Here is a 16,643-nt window from a genome sequence, read left to right as displayed (position 1 = left end):
GGGTTCTCATCCCCACTCAGCTATGGAGCTCACTGCATGACTTTGGGCCTGGCACAGACTTTCAGCCCAACCTACCTCACAGGGTTGTTGGCATGGGGATAAGATTGCAAGCAGAAGGAGGAGAATGATGTAAGCCACCCTGAGTTCCGTGGAAGGAAAAAGGACAGGATATAGATATAATCAATAAATAAAATCCCTAAAAGTACCCATATTAAATTAGCGATTGTACATATGCCTAAAGCTCAGCCCTAACAATGCACTGAGCAGCAGGAGATGGAAAACGAAGGTAGAGTCATAGTCTAAATTCAAGGCATTCAACACTCTGCTATGTAAACATCATGGAATTAATATTCTACTTATTCTACATACATTTCCGGGGGGAAATCTCAGGCCTTTTTTTACTTATATTAAAAAAGCAGTGGATACATTACACTTTCACACATTGATTGTATGAAATAAATGGTTCACTTGCATTTGATGCTTCTTGACCTGTTTTTTTTTCTTTTCCTTAAATCAGTGCTCATCCTGCAGAAAGCCTACAGAGAGCTAAAAGAGCATGAAGCTTGTAATGTACATCTTGATTGCTTCTTGAGGTAGAAATAGAAAACGGAGCCACTAAATCCATTGCACAGACCTGAACAATCAAAAAGGAAAGTGACGCTTTGATTAGCTCGTTTTGCCATTGCTTTTAATGAAAAGCATCTCCACAAAAGCTTCACAGAGATGCAGAGATGCCACCACTAGCAGAGAGAAGACACCCCACAGAAAGATGAAAAGATGAATCTGAGTGTCATGGGAGGCTTAGAGGACACCTCCGTCAAGAAACCAGGCAGGAACTTCACTGCCTTTCTCAAACAAGAAGAGAACAGCAACATGAAATTCAACCTAGATATGGTCAATCCAGTGCCATCTAGTGACTAACCCTTATACCAACACCATTCACATACCAAGAGACAAACAACTGCACAATTAATCCTGTGTAATAAGGGGCCTTTTCTTTCTCGGACTGTTTTCAAAAGCAGCTTGTGATATAGCAGGAATGTCTACTGTTCAAAGGTGTGCATGAATGTGCAGTCCCATGGGGTATATCTGAGGGCATCGGTGCTCAAGGCATTTATTGTGCACTTGTGATCCTTCAGACAAGCACATTTGCAGGGCCCTTCCGTGATGTCGGCGTCCTCCAGGGTCTCTCCCATGCTTTGGAGTCATTGTGTGCTATCTGCTATTCTCGCATGGCCAGAAGCAGTGGTGGTGGGATGGATTTATACAGAGTAATGGCATGGGGAATGCTGCTACCCCCTCTTCCCAAACAGCCACTCTTCTCATGGAAATCAGAACTATGCCCTCATTAAGACAGAGGCAATGCAGAGCAGATGGCAAGAATGGTAGGATGGTTCTATTCAAGCAAAAGATCTGAAGGATTTTGAAAAAGGCCAAACATATTTTAGGACACAAATCTGATTGGGTTAACATTTTCAAGACAGAAGCTTCTGATTTGGGGGGTTTCTGAAGATCCTACTGGAGGATTAATGGAGGAAATTTTCACCTTTCCATCCTGCTTTTTAGCTCCCACCATCCCCAGATGGACCTTTGAACCTGTTTAGCAGAAGTACAATAGTGGGGTCAGGGCTGGAGAGGCTATAGGAGTTTTCCTCTCCTCTCCTTTGCCATTAGACAAAGGTACTTTAGGGCTGGTTTGCAACCTTGAAAAGCAGGTGCCATGGTTTTTTCCATGGCAGCTCTGAAAGGGGAGGGGGGTTTGGATTGTGTAGTCCTCTTCCCAGGGTCTGCATTTTATACAGCTTCAGGAAGGGAAATTCAAGAAATTCTGTGTTCCCCAGGGACCCCTGGGTTACTGTGTTAAAGACAGTAACAAGTTTTTGCAATACAAACAAAAGCTAAATCACTTAATATCATTGAAATACTTAATGAAATATGATATTAAGCAATATTTCAATGGTAAGATAGGTGGTTGTTGTTGAGCATGTCTGTTCCGCACAAGTTCTGAGCTATTTTCCTCCTGAAATTAAATTGGAAAAAAAGTGGAAGTTCCTCCCCAGGAGAAACATCGGAAGAATCCTGAAGGCATCCAAAAGAGTTTCAATGAACTAGCAGAAACCGTCAAGGGCATTCCACAGCTCCTAAAGGCTGGTTGTATTATATCTACCAAAACTGAGACAGACAGAAATACCAAGGTCTTTCTCACTTGTGTAAGATGTCCTGCCAGACAGCAGGAGGCTGACTAGTATAAACCATCTGAATCCTTTCCAATGGTCACACTGGAAAGAGAGTAGAATGATACGTTAGAAGATTCTCATATGTTGCAGTCCGATGCATTCATGCTGGCAGGAGCATGCTGGGAATACTAGGACTTTCTACCTCTCTAAACACGCATAGGATTTTGCCCTTAGAAGTGCAGCCTGAGCCTTCTGTGGAAAGGAATTTTCCATCTTCCCTTACTTGCAAGTGTGACAAAGAACAAATATGCTATTGCTTAATTCCCTTTTTTATAGTGTTTCTCCTCTTAAAGATGCAGCCTCTGGGGAATGGGATATCTTCCCAATGTATTGACTTTCCAAAGGATGATCAAATAATCTGCAGGTCACGAATAGTATTATGGCAGGAAAGTCAACAACCCTGATGCATCTAGCAGCTGTTGCAGTGGTTGTCTCCAGCAATGGCAAATATTGTATGCTGAAGTTAACCAATAACAAGCTTAGTCATCCAGGATCTTAAGTTCATTGTATAAAACATATATCAAGAATCTGCTAAGCCACTCTCTCCATCTGAATCCCCAAAGTGCCGTAAGTTGTTTAAGCAGCCAGTTACCTTTCAGCTGCTGGAAATATTTGAAGATACTAATTCTGTGTGCATGTGGCCTCTTTCAGATCTCTCTTTGCACAATGTATCACCCCAGTGTCCTGTTTGCTGCTATTCTGCTCTTCCTGATCCCTGTGACAAGTTCATTGAAGGATGAAGCTTCATTGAGGAAACAACTCAGCGAAGTTACCAACTTACACTTGGTCAATAATACCTTTGCAATTCGAAACTGGAGGCAAGTTGTGGAAAGAAAAGGTAATTTAGTTTTAAGATGAAGATGGATGAAGTCATATTATTATTAGGCATGTGTGCTTTTGTTAAGCTTTAAGGAATAGATGTATATTTGGATATATGTTGGCCAAGAACTCCTGTATTTGGAATTGGAAAAAATGTCATGGGAAAGAACAGGTAAGAACAATCTTTCCCTTCAGTATAATAGAGATGCAAAGTCATGGCACTGCTTGCTAATATGAGCAATAAAGCTTCCCAGTAAAAGCCCTGTCAGAGAAATTTCTCCCTGCTTTCACAATTAGTGAATTTCAATCTCTGTTTATTAAGCAGGAGGATGACTTTCAAATCCAATCTCATTTCTTTTCAATTACTGTTCTCACAGACATTTTCTCTACTCCCTTCTAAGGGAGTTTTCGAAAAACTGTTTCCAGAAAGTATTGTCTAAATTTCACCTTGCTTTTTTTCCTTTCATTCTTACCTTCCAAATATTGTTTGAAGAAGAAGAAAAATTTGCTTGAAAATATAATCCCTGTAAAAATGATCTCTTGAAAAATTGGTTTTCATTTTATGATACCAACTTGCAGAAATGTCTTGGTATCTAATGAATGCCTAAAAGTTAAGACATAATTTCATTATTAGGAAACACACTTTAAACTGTATACCCCAATTGTACCAGCTCCACTATATTGAACCATCCCATAAATCTAAATGTAATCTGTTGATATCCATACGGAATTATATGTTTTTGTAACATGGTCACAGAGGAATGACTCCAGTGACAATCAAAAATTATGTTTTTAAAAACTTTATAAAGAAATATTGTCTCCCTATTGTTTTAAAAATGTACATGTGTTCCTAGTTTAACAAACAGAATAAGAAGTGTTTCAAAGATAGTGTTTTTATTTAACTGCCCCCCTTGCACAACTTTCATCTTCAGCTATAGCTGTGGAGAAATGCAAAGACAGAAAGAGAACTGAGGGGTTACAAAATTTGTCCCCTGCAGCCTCTTTTCCATGGTCCTTAACTCCTACATAACTATTGCTCTGTAACTATTAATTCTACAGTATGGCCACAATTCCAAATTTCTTCTTAAACAGAACTTCAAAAATTGTGTGAATTGTGTAAAATGATTAAAGTGCTTTGTAATATGCTCATTCAAAGAAATTGTGAAAACAGTTAAGATGATAATAAATTCTGCATATTGAGCCATATGGTTGTAGGGTTTAAAGACTTTGTAAAACACATAAATAAAGGGGGGCAGAGATAATGCGAGATACATCTATCATTAAAGGTGATTTAAACATAATTTTAAATAAGTATAATTAATACACCTAAGCTACAAGTTTTCTTAGAAATGCTAAATGCAAAGTGAGGAATTCATTTCTGAAAAAGAGTACCTGTTAAAGTGAAAAACTGAATGAATTGGGAAGGATTTGCTTAGCAAATCCATCTTTGGAAAAAGAACAGGGCCCCATATGGTTAAAGAGCAGCCAGAGCTTCCTTTGCCCTTGTGGTGGGATGGAAGTCCAGCAATCTTGCCGAAGAGATGTTCTGAAAGCTTTACATAACACACAGTGTGTGTTTCAAGTGCAAAGAATTAGAAGGAGGCAAAGCTACCTGAGGAAGGGAAGTTTAAAAGCCTTGTCTTAGTGAGAGACAGTGATCTAGCTGAACAAGTCAGAAGAGAAAAGAGGGAATTTACAGAGCTGAGCAGGAGTGATGTGAAGGAGGCAAAGAACGGGATCACTATTCCCAACATACGTTGGCAGTACCCACTCCGATTTTCTCCTGGAAATCTGCTGTAGCTGACACCACTAAAGCCTTCTATCTATCGTATCCTTTAATCAGTGCTTCTTATGTGACAACCAGCAAATCCCACATGTGTTTGGCTTGACTGGCTGTGTTTCCATAGTAAGCAATGAGCAACTGCGGTTTTCATAGCTCTAAGTAAAGTGGTATCTGCAAAGCAGAAACAGTTTGGGGCAGAGCTTGCCGGACATTTTGGCAACGCAGTTCCACACCAGCTGAGTTTTCTCACCACCTCATGTCAAATCCTTCTGCTACCAAACTCATTTCCTGATCTGCAGTTCCTCCCCGCACCACCAGAAAGTGGTCTGGCTTCCTTCTATTTTTTCATCTCCCCCTCATGGTCATTCTTCACACTCTTCCTCTGAGCCATTATTTCTCAGGTCCTTTATCTCACATCCTCTTCCTCATTTCACACTTCTGATTTTCCAAATTCATTTGGCACCTGTCACCCAAACTGCAGCCTAAGCACTGCTCAAATGATTTTAATATTTTTTTGCATTTTTTCAGACTAGCCCAAATTGTTGAATGCAACAGTCAAATTCAGTCTTTTCTTCATAAGGGACTGTTGGGGTGAGAAATGCATTTATTTCAGCTTGCCTTATTTACCATGCTTTTGCTTATTAACCCACTTCTGTCTTCCAGCTGTTAACACACATCTTGCTAGAACCATAGGCCTTCATTTGCAATTCTTCTGCATTTCATGTGGAGAAAAGGTGGTAGCAACTCTGTTGCTTGAAGTATGCTTTGTAAATAAGTTCTGAATGACAGCCAACAAAAACTATGCTTTGTAAAGCCGTTCTGAAAAATTGGGCTTAATTCTGAGGGAATAATGAACCTATTCAAGCAGAACTTCTTTAGTCTGCCTTTGGTCAGACAAAAGTGTTGTAGCTACATGTTACAGGTCAAAAAACCGGAAGCTATACTAGATTCTTGGAGAATAAATCTATCCCTGTACCGTAACATGATTTTTCATGTATGTCTGCTTGTATTGCCCTTTGGGATGTGTTAGACAAAGGCTGGGAACCCACAAAGTGAGATAAGAAAAAAGAGAAACAGCAAGTGAGCTAGAGTTCAGCCTGAAATGCACATAACAAGAAAGGTCAGGAGCAGTTCCTTGTTCTGGTGTAACTTTCCAGCATTTTCTTTGCTAGGACAGCTATGAATCCAGCTATATTCAAATCAAATAGGCCAAAAATACTGAATAGAAAGAAAAACCCTTCTCAGTTCTTTTGGAGCAGCCAGTCAGGAAGCACCACAGGTGAGGCTGTTCTTTGACTGGAAAACTTTGGATTTCAGTCTGGAAACCATGCATTTAAATTCCTGTGTGTTCATGAGCACAATGGACACCCATGAACACCCTCAGCCTCAGTTCATTTCTTTTGTCATGCTAGACCAGTGCTGAATGACCTTTGAGGGTTTTTATGATGACAAACAAGTTCAAAAACTGTAAATTATTTTTCAGATGAGGTGTTATTATAACTTTAATAGTGCTTTAGCATGCTTCTCTCTGTTGCAAGTTAATAATCATCACTGTACAGGTGACTGAAAAACTAGTTGGAAAAACTTCTACCTTGCCATCAGATTTGGATGTGGTTGACAAATGCACCCTCTGAGCAGGATCCAACGTTGGTTCTGTTGCACTTCTGCATCGGTGCTTTTGGACTTCTAAAAATAACCCTGGAAATGAGCGGAAATGGTTCTGTACTGAAAGTTTCACTGAACTGCCTGTTCTGGAATCGATCCTTCTCACTTGTTTTGTTATTGTTGCACAAGCTGTGTGTCCTGCAAGCACAAAGGCCCTATATACACCTATAATGTTTACCTTACAAATCTTGCCATATACATCTGAATATCAAAACCTCTCTTGCTCCTTAGCCATCCGCTACATGCGAGACTGTGATGAAATGTTCCAGACTGGCCACACGAAGAGTGGCCTTTACATCATACAGCCGGAAAACACCCGCAAACTTGTGGTCCAGTGTTACATGGATGGATGCAACGGGTGGACAGTGATCCAGCGTAACATCCAAGACACTGAAATAACATGGTCAGAGACCTGGACGACCTACAAATATGGGTTCGGTAACTTGGAGGGAGAGCATTGGCTAGGCAATGAGTATATCAGTTTAATTACCGAGCAGAAATGGTACAAAGTCAGAATAAACCTAGTCGATGCTTCTGGCAACCATAAGTATGCTGAATATGATAGCTTTGCCTTGCGAAATGAAAAAGGTAATTACAGGCTGATGTTGGGGTCCTACGAAGGTAATGCCGGAGATGCTCTCAGTTCTTCCCTGACCAAAAACATGCACGACAACATGCAGTTCTCTTGTAAAGATAAGGACAACGACCGATCGACCTTAGAAAACTGCGCAAGTGTCCATGGAGGGGGGTGGTGGTATGACTCCTGCTATGATGCACAGCTGAACAGCAAGGGTCATATTCACTGGAGCACTTTATGTGATGGGGACTGTAAAAAGTCAGAGATCCTGCTGAAGCCCATCCACATGTACTGCAATAGGGTTTAGGAATCTCTCAGGCTCTGTTGTCATGAACAAATGGAATGTTAATATTCAGGGGGCAGTAAAGCTGTAGTTTCCTTTAGTTCCCTACCTTTTAAATAATTGTAACTTCTTTTTGTTGCATCTCAGGGGGGTGGGAATGTATTTCTGACAGAACCACAAGCAAATAATCCCATGCAACCTTTGTCTGATTATAACTAAAGCCTTTTAGATCTTTATTAAAACAACTATGTTGCCAGCACAGATCCTTTGTCATCAGTACCACAACAGCACCACCAAAAAACCTTGACTCAAACTTATCTCCTCACTCAGAAAATTACAGGAAAAATTGTATAATTTCTGCATCCAGTACTTTGATTATACCCATTATGTACAGCTGAACTGCACGATAGCTGGAACTTTGCAGAGTGCCCACAAAATCTATGGTAGCTGCATCCACAGGAGTGGATTTCACATGGCAGCTACTGAGCCTCCCACCTTCACGCAGTTGGGAGACAACTGCAACACATAAGCAGCAATCTGACATAAGACAGGGGCCTAGAAGCAGGCTATGCCATACTACTGTGCAAGACACCACAGGACTTCACACCAGCCTAGGTCCTCTTGGCTTTCGATCTCTTAGGGTCCTGGATCTATGACCTAGATTTGTGTCAATCAATTTGCATCAATAGTCACTGTATCTTCCCTGAACTGCTAGGCAGAGGCATTTTTCAAGGGGAATAGCAGCTGGGAAGGGAAAGGTTATTTTTCCTTTTTCCATCTCTTATCCCCAATATCTCCCTGCATGGAAACTAAGCTTAAGAAAAGCTTTTAGTCTGGGATGATCTGGCCCTGTGGGATGGGCAGCACAATGGCAAATATAGCTAAATTTAACTAAGCATAAAGTAAAGCATGTTGGGGCAAAAAAAATTCCCAAGTTCAAGTAAAAGCAGATGAGATCTTAGCAAGTGGCGACTTGCCAAGGAAGCGATCCTGGGGTTCCATTTCACCCTAAACTTGGGAAATCCTTCCGAGTTTACAGAACACTGTTTAATGTGTGTTAGTTCTGTTTGTTGAATTCATTTTTGTCTGACATGGTCAGGACACCAAGGCAGGTGGCCGCTCTGCAGAATTTACAGCTTCACAAGATTGCAACAGTCTGCCCTGCCCTGTGGATTTCGTGCAAAGGACAGAGAACAGCAGCTCTTCCAATTCAGTGCGTTCCAGTTCAGTGCCTGGCAAGTAACCCTTCCTCAGAGTTTTCAGGTGGATTTTAAAGGCACGTAGGACATCAAACCTTCGAAGTGAGACTTTAATTTTTTACGACAAAAACATTCAGTGAATACAGGAATTCAACAAAATAGAATCAAATCAAGTCTTTTCTTCTCCAAAATGGAAAGACTAATGAAAGTATAAGAAAAAAGGGGAAACCAGGCCACAAAGTTCCAAGGAGAATACATAATTTACATGTTTAAAAATCATGCTTTCCCTATGCCTGGGGCATGTTTAAAATATTGATAATCAAGTCCCTTCTGGAAGTGTATGATGCATGTTTGAATCTGATCCAGTGTCTTGGGAAAAGGTTACCATTAGGGGCATATATTTTCTTCCCTTGCTTGCCCATTAGTGTACGAAAAGTCTGGTTCTGGGACAAGATTTTATTATAGAACTCCACCCCGCCTCTGGCAAAGTCAGTGGAAATGGTGGCTGTGTTTCTGTCTGCCCTATAATCTGCTGCCTGGCTCACAGTGTCGTAGGACAAGCAATAGCCCACATATCCAAGTGCCAGGACTACAATGTTGCAAAGGCCTCGTAATTGCACTGGGCCAGAATACAGGCCCAAAAGTCCCTTCATGGCCACCGCAGAGCCATAAGTCCCAGCTAGGAATACAGGTGCAATGGCTGCACATATTAAAGGGCTATGGTTTTTCACGTAGACAATCTCTCTAGCAATGGCAAACTTCTGAGCTGCTGGGGAGAGCGTCAAGGCTTCCTTCAAGGCCAAGCCTTCTGGGCTCTCCCAGTCCACTTCTTTGCCTTTGATCACAATGACATGGGCACTGATCTCAGACTCATCCTTGGCTGAGCTGCCGAAGTTGGCAGGGATGCCCACAACGCAGCCCGCAGGCAGCCATGGAAGGCCAGCACTCACTGGGTGGAAGCTGAAAGTCACGAAGGCTTGGTAACCCTTATCCGTTTCCACGGTGACATCACTGAGGACTTCACTGAACAGGCGCAGCAGTCGTTCTGAAGGCTCCACTGGCTTCCCTTTTGCCCAGGCTTGATACAGTGTTCTGCACGTCTGCTCAGGGAAGATGTGAAAAGCCAGGTTCGCTCCAAAGAGTCCAGCGCAGGAAACTATAAGGCAGCCAGTCCTGTGTCTCTCCAGCATGGCTGCTGCCTTGCGCAGGAATCGAATCGCCATATTCCACTTCTAGCTTGTTACTGTGCAAGGCAAACAAGAAATTAGCACACTTGCGAACAAGAATCTGCATTTGTTCTCGGAACAGAGGGATCTGCATTCAATCACACTACACAATGCTGCCTATATGTGCAACCCTGCATGCTGTAGATGAACTGCAATGCCCAAGATTCCTTATTTTTGTTCCTACTGGATAGGGTTATGAGAGTCCTAGGTCCAAATGTCTGAATGACACCAGACCACCTCCTCAACTTCTACGGCAGTCTTACATGACCACAGAACAAAGGACCTGCTTTGCATGACATACTGACTCACCACAGAGTTAATCTACCAAAGTGGCACAGGTTGTTTGAGGGCTAAACAGCTCACGAATAACTCTTAAACAAGTTGTGGGTTACATGAGGGTTGTCTAACCTTCAAATAACCCATGATGAGCCATGGCTAACTAGGCCTCTGCAGGTATAATGCAAAAATGGAGCCAGTAGGCACCCAGGGTGATGTAAGACCACAGTGGGCTGGCATGTTGTGAAAAGTACATCACTACGTTGGTCACAAGGCCTGCCCATGAAGGGCTGTGTTTGCTTATTTTTAACAAACACCAATGCGAGGATGGATGGGATCTGGAGTGGAGCTGGGCTCCTCACACCTGCTGTTTCCCATGTAAATAGCAGGCACAGGGGGTCATAAGTATGATCAGGACCACATTGGAAGCAAAGGATTAAAACCAACTCCTTTATAACACAGTCTAGATCTGGGTGGGCACTCCTGCATTGTGTCTCTGATTCCTGAAATCAGTTCTTGAAACAGCAGATGCTGTTGTTTGGGTTGGCCTGACAAGAGCAAGGGAAGCAGAAGGAGCATTTTGCCAGCTGAACATTTGGGTGCCTTGCATTATGCCTTGAGTGGTAAAGAGGCAAAAAAGGAATCAATTTTACTATTGTCTGAGAAAACAATTCCATTGAACTTAATGGGACTGGCTTCTGAGCAAACATACATGGGATGGGATGACCCAGCTGCAATCCTTCACACACATGCTTGGAAATAAGCCCCTTTGAACTCAGCGAGCTTGTCTTCAAGTAAACAGTCCTCTGAACATTCATTTGAGCGCCTCACTACGCACTGTAATGTATTCACTTTCCTCTCCCTGAGCTTTTCTCTCATGCTTCTTCTTAAACTGCTCCCCTTTGACTCTCCTCCTCCTCTTCTAACATCACCGTTTGTTTCTGCTCTTTGATTGCTCACCCTTTCTTCCAGTCATGCAACATGAAGTGTGTAAACACAGCCGGCATGTATTTTGACAGCCTAATGCATTTTTGAAGCCCCACTACTGGCTCCTGAGCTTTCTAAAAAAGGGCGCTTTTCTCAGTGTGCCTTCTTATCTGGAAATCTCAGGTTCCATTTCATTGCAGGACTTCTCCAAGGTATTCCAGAAAGTCAGAACAGCCATTCTTCTCCCTAGTACTGTATATAGCTCAACGAAAAAGCCAAACCCATGTGCAGCTGCTGGGAAAAAAGCAAATTTCATGATGGACATGATTAGAAAAGGTACTGAAAATAGAACTGACATTGCAATACTGCCCTTGTACATCTTAACAGTGTGCCACACGGAAAATACAGCACACCGTTCTGGTCACTGCACCTCTCTGATGAGGCCATGGCCATTCGCCCCTTAGGTGTGATCCCTGTTGCACCCGTACAGCCCACTGAGGGGTCTACCCACTGGCTTCTGGGGACTTGCATGCCACAGCTGCGTATTGCTGTCTCTTAATAAGTTAATAAGGAATTATTAATTTTAATAAGGAACAAAAGGCACTTCAGAATAAACTCAGTCCAATAGGATTACTACATCAGAGAGATAAAGGGGACCAAATCTTTATTTAAATAATAATGACCACAAAGATCAGTTCCTGTCCAGAGAACTGAAAACAGAGTAAAATGGTAAACTCTCCCAATGGAGGGAGGTAAGCGGTAGCATCCTACGAGGATCTGTGTGGGGGTTCTGTGCTTTTCAGCTCGTTAATAAACCATCTGCAATTAGCAGAAAGAAGTGAGATGGCCAAGTCTGTTGATGACACTGAATTATTTAGGCTGGTTTCTGGTCCTGATGGCTACATGCCTTCATCTGCAATCAGAGGCAGAGTGTGTGGGCATTCCAAATCCTAGGAAAGATGAGGAGGATGCTGCCACCGCCGCTACTCTCCCGGCAGCTGGCTGGCCACTCTCTGGACAGAATGCTGGCCTGACCCAGCAGGACTCCTCTTACGGTCCTATTTCTCCAAAAGCGAAAATCTCCATTCATTATTATTATTATTATTATTATTATTATTATTATCATCATCATAATCAGGTCTGTTAAGGCAAAAAAGCAAGTCTAAAATGAATTCATGAGAAGTTTGTTCGTCTACCACCTTAACCCATTAAAAGGCAGAATCAAAAGAAGTGGCCTACTTTAAAGTTATAATTTCTTGTCTACTTCTCTGCTGCCTTGTTGGCTGAGCAGTGCCATGACGATGCTCCCGTTCCTTCCTCTGCCTGAAACATCCTCCCAGAACACACGTGAGAAGCCACAGCTCATTTCCTTCGACTCTGTCCTCACACACCCACATATTCCACAAAGCCTTTGGCTTGATGGGAAACCCTTTTTTCAGCTTGAGAGACACATTCCCTTGTAACTAACCTTCCAGGGAAGACATACCAGCAGTAGGGAGGACTAAAACAAATGGTAGGCAGCCTGCTCCTGTCCCTCATACACCCTCCTTGCAAATGTGTGCATTCATACATATCCATACATGCACATCCACACATGTACAATAATACTCATTCACCTACATACAAAAATACGTGGATGCATACATGTAATGCACACGCATGCATAGTTCCCCCCACTGACCCCCCTCAATTAAATTTATTTATTTATTTAGAATTTTTGTATACCGTCTTGCGAAAGCCTTACAATAAAACAAGATGGAGCAAGTCCCATATTCTTTCCTGGCAGAGGAAGGTTCTCCACAATGGTGTGGCTCTGTCCTTTGGAACACTCCTTCCTGGATAAGCTACAAAGCTATCCACTGGTTAGGGAAGTCTGCCACACAGTGGTATTGCAGGCTTCTAAGAGGCATATTTACATTAATTAAAACTGACTAATGCATTTAAAAAACAAAATAACCGTTGGGGTCCCCAGTATGCATGCTACGGCTCAGGAGCCTAGGTTCCACAGCTGTGGCAAGATGGGGCTGACCGGCATGCAGGGAGACACTCTCTTTGATTATTTTAGGCACACGAGTGCTACTTACAGCTTCAGAAAAAAGGCCTAAGCGGAGCCAGTGTGATGTAATGGTTCAGCAGGTCAGGGAAAGACTGAGACATCCAGGTTCATAAACCCCAGCCAGCAATATAGCTGGTCATTATCTCTCATCTTATTCTATCTCATGTTATTGTTACGAAGGAAAAAAAGGGTCATGATATAAAATCTTAACACATGCAGTGCCTTTGAAGAAAGGACTACATTTAAACAACGTAATAATTACAGAATGCACTACCTCTATCTATTCAGCAAGCACTAACATGAACTATGTGGTTCCCCCCACATCCAGCTTAGAATTCATCACAGCTCAGTGCTTTTGTTTGTTACTGTCTTATCAAATGATAACAATGGAGGGGGCAGAGCGGTAGATTTTTGTTCCAGCACTCAAACCACTTAGACTAAAACTCTATGCACTATTTATTTATTTAATTAAAAGTTTGTATGCTGTCCATTACTGATGTCTCTGGACAGCTTACAACATTATTCCAAGCTACAATAAAATAAGATAAATTAACTATTCCACACTGAGCATCATTTAAAATGAATTAAATTACTGTATGTTAAAATATTGGCCAAATAAAAAGGTCTTGACCTGGCGCCGAAAAACATATAATGACGGCACCAGGTGGACCTCTCTAGGGAGCACATTGCATAGTTGGGGCACCACCACAGAGAAGCCCTTCTTCGAGTACTCTGACTGCTGACCTCTTTCAAAGGGGGGCCTTTGAAAGGTTCCCGGAGGAGGGCCTCTGCTGCTGATTTTAGGGGGTGGGAGGGCATGTAGGGAAAAAGGCGTTCCTTTGGGGAATAACCTCCACCAAAATTCTCAGTATGTAAAATTTGCTAACCAACCTATTAAAATTAATATATTACCACCTATTAAACTTATGCATTTTAGATATGCTATGCCCAGGTGAAGTTCTGTTTGCAAGTGTAAACAAGTAAATAAGGGAAAGCTAATTTTCCTCAACCCGATATTAGTGCATACTTTATTAGCCCCATATGTAATTTTCCACCACCCCTGACAGATCCAATTTACCTGCAATCAGTAGTAATTCAGGTTTCAATGACTAACCTCAGAAAAAGGAAAGGATATTTTTGTCTCCTAAGCATTTCTGATTCTTCAAGCTGCACTAAGAGTGGGCTGTTCAAGAATACAGCAATATACCAAGAGGATATTTCTGTGCTGCAAAAAGCAGGGGGGGGGGAATAAAATGGTAAGACAGACCACGGGTTGTATAAGAAATCTGAGGTCAAAGGAGAGTAGTTCTCATTTGATATAGGTCACCACTCTTCTGCCTTTGCACGCAAGGACTGCCTCTATTATCCATGGATGCCATCCTTCCTTTTGTACAAACAGTTGAAATGAAAGTTCATAAAGTATCAATATATCCCTACAGGCCTGGTGTGTTCACCTGAAGAACCAGTCCAAATGTCATGCTTTTGCCATACAGCATAAAGTAAATGCCACCTTAAATAATACTTGGACAGAATAGCAGGTCTGGCAATTAGGTAACCAGTCAATCTATGTGAAGTGCAGATGAATACTTGTTTTGGATTGAATGAAGGGTATGGGAGCAGCATTTTGTACCACAGAGGCAAACCAACTTCCCATGCTAAATCCTCAGGGAGGACAGCACCTTCCAGCCCACCTTTCCCCAGCAGCTGATAGACACAGGCATACAGTTCTGGAAACAAAGGCAGCACATAGCCATCGGGACTAGTAACCTTTGATAGCTTCATCCTCCATGAATTTATTCCATCCCTTTCTAAACCTCTCCAAACTGGTGTTGCTCATCTTGTAGAAAAGAATTCCATAGATGAACCCTGTGCTGTGTAAAGAACTACTTTCTTTCATCTGCCAGGATGAACTTAGGTTCTTGCATTAAGCGACCCCCCCATCCAGTTTTGCCACACAATATTGAGTAATTGTTATGAACCGCATAAATAATACTGAACACTGAAGTTGGTCTTCTGAAGGGCGGTTGCTCCAAGTTTGGACCACTAGCTCCCACTTCAAGTTCTTTTCTGAGGCTCAAGCTTGAACTCTGACTTTTCCTCTGGTCATTTATCTATACAATGTCTGGAGACCGCAGGACTGTGCCTTTACCACTCTTTTCCCAGCTCTAACATATCGCTTTAGCTGCGGTGACCAGAACAGCACACGGTATTCTAAAACTCATGCATGGACAGTGCGGTATTAGCAGTTAAATTTGCAACGCATTTCCTTATTATGCCTGACCGGGAGCACTCTGCAACGCTCCTCGAATTTAATTAATTTGCATCTGTGCTTCACCCTTTTTGTTCCTTCCTGTATTGACTTGACACGCAATTTACGGTAGCGAATCGCCCCCCTTCTGAAACGCAGGAGAAGCGCCCTGCATGCACCTCTGCACTCGCAAGCCACCTCCAGCAGCAGTCCCACCCCGCGTATTCTGGCCCTTTCGGCAGGGCACACAGGCACACACACATCCCAGGCCCCTGACCGAAGCCACCTCGCCGCCACGCTCAGCCACACGTACCGCACTCCGCTTCCAGGAGCAGCTTGGCGGCGCGCCCCCGCGGGCCAAAACACACGTGGGTGCCGTAAAGGAGGCCGCTGGCTGCGACAGCCTCCCGCGTAGCGCCGCGGCGACGGAAGTCCTGCGGGGAACGGGACGCGGTCCCCCAGGCTTGCTGGGCCCTTGGCAGGGTCATGATGGTCGCCTTAGTCTTTTGATGCTCCTCGCTGGGTCTGCAGGCAAGCCCCGGGCAGGAAGGAATGGGGCTGAGGAAAGAGGCAAACGTGCATGCCTTTTTCCTAAGATCTGCAGCAGAGGGAGGGAGAGATGATTTCGTAAAACTTGAATCGAAATAAAAAGAAAGAAGAGAAAGGAAATGCTTGAAAATACTGCGCCTGCAAATATTACTGGTGCGGAAATGATTTGCGGACTCCTCTTCGGGCACTTACACTCGCCGCTGAAATGCCTTTTCTGTTTCACATTATCTCTACGTGGTCCATAAGGGGGACGTGGGATCTCATGGCCTCCTGGCTCCGTTTCTGTCACGTTGCAGACATTCGTAACGTTTGATTTTACCGTGCCTTCGGGGCAAAAAAGCCAGAGGCAGCTGTTGAGTTGGCTGGGGATGCTGCCTGGAAAAAGCCTGCCTGCTGCCTACCCCACACAGCTGTGCAAACCACAAGGCGTCTTGGAAGGAGAGAGCAGCCATTTATCATGGACATGCACTCCAGAGGCATTCTGTGAGAAAGTCCAGCTGAAGAGCCCCTTTCAAGACCTCCTTCCTTGCTCCACTTGTTAAGGCTTCATATTGAAAAAGAAAGTGTGGAGCAAGGACAGTAAAAGCTACTTTCCTCACACAAGCCTCAGGGCTGCATTCTCTTCATCATGATTGGGGATGTTGGTTTGGTTTTTTTGGCACAATAAATGCACATTTATATCTTTATGGGTGCATCTTGCCTTTATGCTGTAGAATGTGAGCTCTTCTTCTGAAATATGTATTATTTGTGGGAATTTCTATTGTGTGATATTTACTTTCAAAAAATTAACTGCTGGAG

At 43.0% G+C, this 16,643-nt stretch overlaps 2 protein-coding genes across 5 annotated transcripts; one reads left to right on the top strand and one right to left on the bottom strand.

Moving 5' to 3' along the window:
* Nucleotides 1–777: 777 nt before the first annotated feature.
* Nucleotides 778–7,388, top strand: LOC123027543 (fibrinogen-like protein 1-like protein). Its single transcript, XM_044438477.1, has 3 exons — nucleotides 778–894; nucleotides 2,856–3,075; nucleotides 6,736–7,388. Exons 1-3 carry the CDS (start codon nucleotides 778–780, stop codon nucleotides 7,386–7,388), a joined length of 990 nt encoding a protein of 329 aa, XP_044294412.1.
* Nucleotides 7,389–7,936: 548 nt separating this feature from the next.
* On the bottom strand, nucleotides 7,937–15,680 carry TMEM177 (transmembrane protein 177). 4 transcript variants are annotated; one of them, XM_044437955.1, is made up of 2 exons: nucleotides 15,610–15,680; nucleotides 7,937–9,806 (listed from the first exon to the last, which is right to left on the bottom strand). In XM_044437955.1, the coding sequence occupies exon 2, from the start codon at nucleotides 9,784–9,786 to the stop codon at nucleotides 8,851–8,853; it is 936 nt and encodes a 311-aa protein (XP_044293890.1). In that variant the 5' UTR covers nucleotides 9,787–9,806; nucleotides 15,610–15,680; the 3' UTR covers nucleotides 7,937–8,850. The 4 variants fall into 4 exon arrangements, with proteins under 4 accessions (XP_044293890.1, XP_044293886.1, XP_044293887.1 ...); XM_044437951.1 differs by lacking the exon at nucleotides 15,610–15,680 and adding an exon at nucleotides 14,163–15,592; XM_044437952.1 differs by lacking the exon at nucleotides 15,610–15,680 and adding an exon at nucleotides 11,026–12,642.
* Between the last annotated feature and the right edge of the window lie 963 nt (nucleotides 15,681–16,643).

Source organism: Varanus komodoensis, unplaced genomic scaffold (genome assembly GCF_004798865.1).
Source record: "Varanus komodoensis strain SLA01 unplaced genomic scaffold, ASM479886v1 scaffold32, whole genome shotgun sequence".
In the NCBI taxonomy this organism is placed as follows: domain Eukaryota; kingdom Metazoa; phylum Chordata; class Lepidosauria; order Squamata; family Varanidae; genus Varanus; species Varanus komodoensis.
The sequence above is the reverse complement of the archived record's forward strand: the minus strand, read 5'-3'. Positions and strand labels throughout refer to the sequence as shown.

What these genes read in the sequence shown, in the direction of transcription:
- LOC123027543 (XM_044438477.1), top strand. Translation starts at nt 778, where the DNA reads ATGAATCTGAGTGTCATGGGAGGCTTAGAGGACACCTCCGTCAAGAAA. An exon ending in TGAAATTCAACCTAGATATG is followed by an intron (nt 895 to 2,855) that starts GTCAATCCAGTG and finishes AAATATTTGAAG; the next exon opens with ATACTAATTCTGTGTGCATG. An exon ending in GCAAGTTGTGGAAAGAAAAG is followed by an intron (nt 3,076 to 6,735) that starts GTAATTTAGTTT and finishes CTTGCTCCTTAG; the next exon opens with CCATCCGCTACATGCGAGAC.
- TMEM177 (XM_044437955.1), bottom strand. Translation starts at nt 9,786, where the DNA reads ATGGCGATTCGATTCCTGCGCAAGGCAGCAGCCATGCTGGAGAGACAC.